Source organism: Centropristis striata, chromosome 20, assembly GCF_030273125.1.
Source record: "Centropristis striata isolate RG_2023a ecotype Rhode Island chromosome 20, C.striata_1.0, whole genome shotgun sequence".
Taxonomy (NCBI): domain Eukaryota; kingdom Metazoa; phylum Chordata; class Actinopteri; order Perciformes; family Serranidae; genus Centropristis; species Centropristis striata.
Window position 1 is genome coordinate 33,128,514 of NC_081536.1, and position 5,475 is coordinate 33,133,988.

General features: G+C 40.2%; 1 protein-coding gene across 1 annotated transcript; it reads left to right on the forward strand.

Annotated features, from left to right (window-relative positions):
* The first annotated feature begins 668 nt into the window (after nt 1–668).
* On the forward strand, nt 669–4,783 carry LOC131993199 (ovarian cancer G-protein coupled receptor 1-like). The gene is made up of 4 exons (XM_059358987.1): nt 669–793; nt 2,762–2,861; nt 3,871–4,082; nt 4,174–4,783. Exons 1-4 carry the CDS (start codon nt 669–671, stop codon nt 4,781–4,783), a joined length of 1,047 nt encoding a protein of 348 aa, XP_059214970.1.
* Nucleotides 4,784–5,475: the final 692 nt, after the last annotated feature.

Below are 5,475 nucleotides of genomic sequence, written 5' to 3' on the forward strand. Positions count from 1 at the left end.
AATATACTTTAAATTGGCTTTCTAACATGGAAATACACCTCGAAGGAGGAATTTTAAGTTGGCATGCCTCAAACGTGATAAGGCAAGACAAAGCCCTTCCCCCTCTGCAGAAATTCATAAGAAAGTTTAGAAATAGCAAAGTAATGAATTAACTGGCCTGCCTTCATTTGCTCAATTTACTATTGTGTTCTCATTTATCTCATTATTCTTAAAGGTCGAGGCCTGTTTGTCACCTTTCCAGCAGTTTCTATTGACATTAATGCATCTGTGAATGGACTTGCCACTTGTCACTGTGTCAACAAATAGTTGTATCTTCAACAACACATTGAATGTAAAGTGCATATCAGGCTGGGTAATATCACATAGTGGCCTAGCAGAGAGCAGATCCTAATTAGTCTCCATGTGTTGCCACAAATTAAATATTCATCAAAAAGGCCAACGGACATGAGAGCAAGAGCTCAAACATATTCCCAATACGAACATCATAACAGAATTAAAGATGTTGGGCAACTTACTGGCTTCCTTCTGGTGAAAAGAGAAGTTGAAGATTTCCTGAAACTGCACTTTAGATTTTTTCCTTGGAAAACCCCAAGCGCAGGGCGTCTGTGCACTGATGAGTCCTTCTTTAATGTTGACAGCAGACAAAGATTGCACACGAGTGCAGCTGCATGAGAACGCGCCTCACCAAGTCCTGCCTTGCACGTACAGTGGGCCATGAGCACTGTCCCATCCTCTTGGACCCCAACCCATGGCTGGGTGGGGGTCATGTTGATGGCCTGGGAATCTTTGACCCGTAAGAAGTGAGAATGAAGCCTTTTAGTAAAAGGCAATGGTGGAACAAGTATTCGGATCTCTTGCTTAGGTAAAAGTACTAATACCACACTGCCAAATTACTCCAGAGGGCGGCTCAGTCGAGGGTGCAGCTACCAAAGCTCTTTGTGCCTTGTTCCAAGAGCCCAGCGACTGATCGATCACCTACTGCCTAATGTGCCAGCTCATGACTACGGCCTTCCAGATCTCACAATCCTGCCCCATAGGATTTAATCCTGGATGTTAGGGTGGATTCTCTTCATGGAGGACACCTGTGCATCACTATTTAACGTGGGGAGGCTGGTGCACGGACAGCCACCACACAGTCTTTGACAGATCTGGGTCAGGATCCGATGGCATGGAGTCCAAGACTACTCGGATCCCATTCCTGCTGCAGCCTTTATCCACATCCCCTGCTGATACGATTCTCCGCGAAAGATAGCCATCATCCGCTGCCTGTTTCACTCAGTGCGTTTGCATGCACAGTTTAATCAAAATATGCTTAAAAGTCAATTTTGGTTTCTAATCAGACTTCGGTCCTTGTCCCAGTTGACCACAGTTTGACACTTTGTGCTGTCGCTACTGCTTCAAGTGTCATGTAAACGTAATGACTGTTGAGGTCTTGGTTGGATAGCACGTTATCCTTTGCCTCCCCCTCGACCTCACCACCATGGGTGACCCCACCATGATCGTAACTCCTGAAGGCACCACTAATCAGCTTCTCAGGCCCACACAAGCTTCTCCACCACGACAAGGTGGCAATCCACAGAGAACAGGCAAATCTGGGATTTCTAATTCTGGTCTATATAAATACAATTTAATTTAATTGTATTGAAATTGACCTAACAACGCTGTTTGTCCAGACCAAGCAGGATGTATAATAAACAAAGATGATCACAAGTCTTTGTTTTGGTCTCTTTTAGAACAGTGCAGGAGTGGTTTTAGGGTCATTGGAGATTCAGAACTTAGACCCTAAACCAGTGGTACTAAACTAACGCTCCCCATTAGGGTGCTGGGTGCCTCGCCAACTATTTTCTATTTCACAAAAAAAAAAAATAAACTGATTTTTTTATCAAAGTTATGCAGAATAACTACAACAAGATGCAAAAAACAAACAAACACAGCAAAACGATCACAAAGAGACAAAAAACTAAAACAAGATTAAAAAAACTACAAAGAGACACACATCATGCATCTATTCTTGGCACCAAGTGTGCAGCGCTCTACTGGACTGCTGTCGCCACACCCACTCTCCTCCTGAGAAGAGGAGGTGAAGATTAATATCAATCTGCTGCACTTCATCACTCGTCATATTTCCTGTAAGTGTTTGGATGCAGAGGACAAACATCAGACGCTGGTGGAGAGTACTTATTCTGGTCGTCCGGCAGCTTTCACAGGTACATTTTGTGATGTGACTTTTACCTTTAATGTAGAGATCATTGTTATTGTTGATATAATTTAATTTGATTCTATTCCCTACAATTTCTCTATTAAATTGTGAGGATTTTAAGTTTGTTGTAATATAAGGAAGACAAAAATAACTTTGTAAGAATCTCTAAACTGATAAAACATGAAACATTTTGAATTTAAAAGTCCATATAGCTAAAACATGCTTATATTTAAAAAAGAAAAGAAAATTATATTACTATGATCTTTTGCATTTTTCCAGGACATGATGACAGCTGAGATTTGCAAAAGAGTTTGGTGTATGATTAATGAAGATGTGTTGTGTAACCCATGAGAATATGAATCAATTACTGTGAATAAACACATAAACAACACACAGATATGAAACAACATGCTGCCTTTCTATAATCTGATCTCTGAACCTTCAGGTTTCACTCTGAACAATGGACAACACTTCACAGGTCAACAGCCTCAATGACACAACCAGCAACTACTCTGGCGACAGCAAAGATTTTTGTTTTTGTCCTCTCTTTGGCCGTTCCAGTTGTGATGCAGTTGCGTTCATCCAGTTTGTGGAGTCATGCCTCGTCCTTTGTCTCGGCCTTCCTTTGACCCTCGGGGCCATCTATGGTCTCTATTCTCAGGTAAGAACATTATAACTGACAGTTATTTATTTACTGTATGTGTCATGTCTCTGTGTCTCTGAGGGGTCTTGATCTGGTTGGTTTACAGGTCTCAGGGGTTTTTACCAGAGTTATTGACTCTATAAATGAAATGTACACAAGCCTGATTGGACCCTAAACACATACAGTGACTCCATTCAGTCTTCTCTTAAACTCTAAAGACTAATGGCTCCATTTAACTTAAAGAAAACAAACAATAATTTTAAGGTTGGTCAGATATTTGTTCCAGATTATTTGTGATTTTAATTGTTTAATAAAGGAAGGTGTGACAGTTTGTAGATATCAATAATCTTCAGAGGAAGAAGCCCACTGACCACCATGAGCTTAATGCTGTTGGTTTCTTGATGACTATAAAAATGATCTCCTGACTTTATTCAGCACCATCACGAGGTGAACCCTTCACCTGGACCGATGCTTTTGTTTACGACTAAATACCTGCAGAACTAATGACATCATCATCATCATCTGTCAGTCAAACACATAATTAACAGGATGTGTCCTTCTCTTCTGTGTGCAATCCTCCATGAAATGCAAATGTACAGTAATGTGCAACACAGACGTGAGTCAAAGTTCAACTCCAGTCTGTGTGATAAATACAGCTCATGTTGTTTGGCTCAGAATGCTTCATATCTGTGTGTGAAAACATCTGGCCCTCAGTCTCTTACTGAAGTGATTGGCCCCAGTGTCAAATGTGATTTCTTCCACAGCACAACAGAGTTATTAACTGTTATTAATATTAATAATAATAAATAATACATTCATACAAAGTGCTTTACAATGAAAACATAACATGACATAAAGAGACAGAAAATTAACATAAAACAGAGAAAGATGCTATAATGGAAAATAAGATAGAAAAAAAAACTTGATAATAATAAAAAAATAACGTTGAAAATATTAAAATCATAGATGACATATTTGGGAGTTCAGAACATGTTTCAGCTGCTTGTTTCCTTTTGTTTTCCTGCAGGTGAGAAATGGTGAAGTTGCTCCGATCTACGTCATCAACCTTCTCATCTCTGACCTCATTCAGTTCTGCTGCATGATCGTTGAGGTGGCACAGCCTGAGGACGAGGACGTGTTCAATTCTGAGTACTGGGGGATATTACACGTCTTCCACTGTATTTACATCTACAGTCTGGTGGCCAGTGTTGGCTTCATGGTGGTCATCGCTCTGGAAAGGTAGCTACCTGTCTATCCAATATGTGTGAAGCTTCAGTGTCTGATCATTGTATCTCTGTAGAACTCTGAAGCTGTCTGTCTTGTATTTCAGGTATTTGGTCGTCGTCCACCCACTGTGGTACCACTTCAGACGAACCATCAAGTCCTCTGTGCTGGTCTGTGTCCTGGTCTGGATCCTTCCTGCTGTCACCTCTCTTATTTTCATTATCTCTTATGATTTCATGGTGCTTGTTTTCACCATCTTTTTCCTCCTTCCTCTCCCGCTGCTCATATTCTTCCTGATTGCGACCCTCAAAGCCCTGTATGCTTCCATCTCGGTCCCAAATGACGAAAAACGACGAATTGCAGGAATGTTGATCCTGGTGCTGCTGATTTACACGCTGCTGTTTCTGCCCAACATCATTCTGTTGGTGGACTGGTCTGATTACGTTTTCAACCCAAATGGACACAAGCCACATCTTGGCTTTCTCGAGGCCCTGGCTCCTGTGTTTGCTAAGTTGAGTCCTCTGGCAGACTTAGTTCTGTATATGTTGATGAGGAAAGGGACCATACGCCAGCTTTCAGCCTGTTTGTGTCGCTGCAGAACAGACAGCAATGAAATCAGATCTGTAACTGTGAATGATGTCAACATGTCTACAGTCACTTCAAGTCAGCAGAGAAATATGGAGAGAGAAGGGGAGAGAACAGAAGGAAAACTATAGAAAAATAGAAAGAAAACAGACAGAGACAGATTCTATAATCTACTGATATGATTTACAGATTATAAGAAGCTTTGTCCTGACTGCTGTTGGGGTTTTCATACGCCTCGAACCTGAGCAGCACTTGAGCATCTCACGGTTCAAAAGTGTGTTTAGAATCAGAATTCTTCATAATGATCATAAATAATTATTAATTATAATAAATTATATGGCTTGATTTACTCTAAGGCACCTCTCGATGGGGCATCACTCTGTAAAACAGAGAGAAATTAGCCAATTCAACTAAATCAGTCTCATAAAGTTTCTAAACTATCAATTCGGAACTCTGATTAATAATCATAAAACCATAAAGATGGTGTAGGGGAGGACGGCCTTTTCCTGCCTTGGAGGACTAAATACTTTGTGTCAACTTTGAATTCTTTGTCAAACATGTAAGTCTGTTAAAAAGCCAATTTAAAGTATATTGCATGTGATTTAATGTGTCAGATAAAATTGAACTAGTAAAGCAGAGTTGAATTGCATGCACAACTTTATGTCTATGTATGGAAATACTCACATCCAACTGTAAATGTTGTAACCAAGACTAATACAATAACTTATATATCTTAAATATAACTTAAATATCTCAAAGACAATATTTAACAAAACGAAACATACATCTGTGGCATAAATGTGGCTCCCAACACTGCAAAGTT

What these genes read in the sequence shown, in the direction of transcription:
- LOC131993199 (XM_059358987.1), top strand. Translation starts at nt 669, where the DNA reads ATGAGAACGCGCCTCACCAAGTCCTGCCTTGCACGTACAGTGGGCCAT. An exon ending in TCTATGGTCTCTATTCTCAG is followed by an intron (nt 2,862 to 3,870) that starts GTAAGAACATTA and finishes GTTTTCCTGCAG; the next exon opens with GTGAGAAATGGTGAAGTTGC. An exon ending in GTGGTCATCGCTCTGGAAAG is followed by an intron (nt 4,083 to 4,173) that starts GTAGCTACCTGT and finishes CTTGTATTTCAG; the next exon opens with GTATTTGGTCGTCGTCCACC.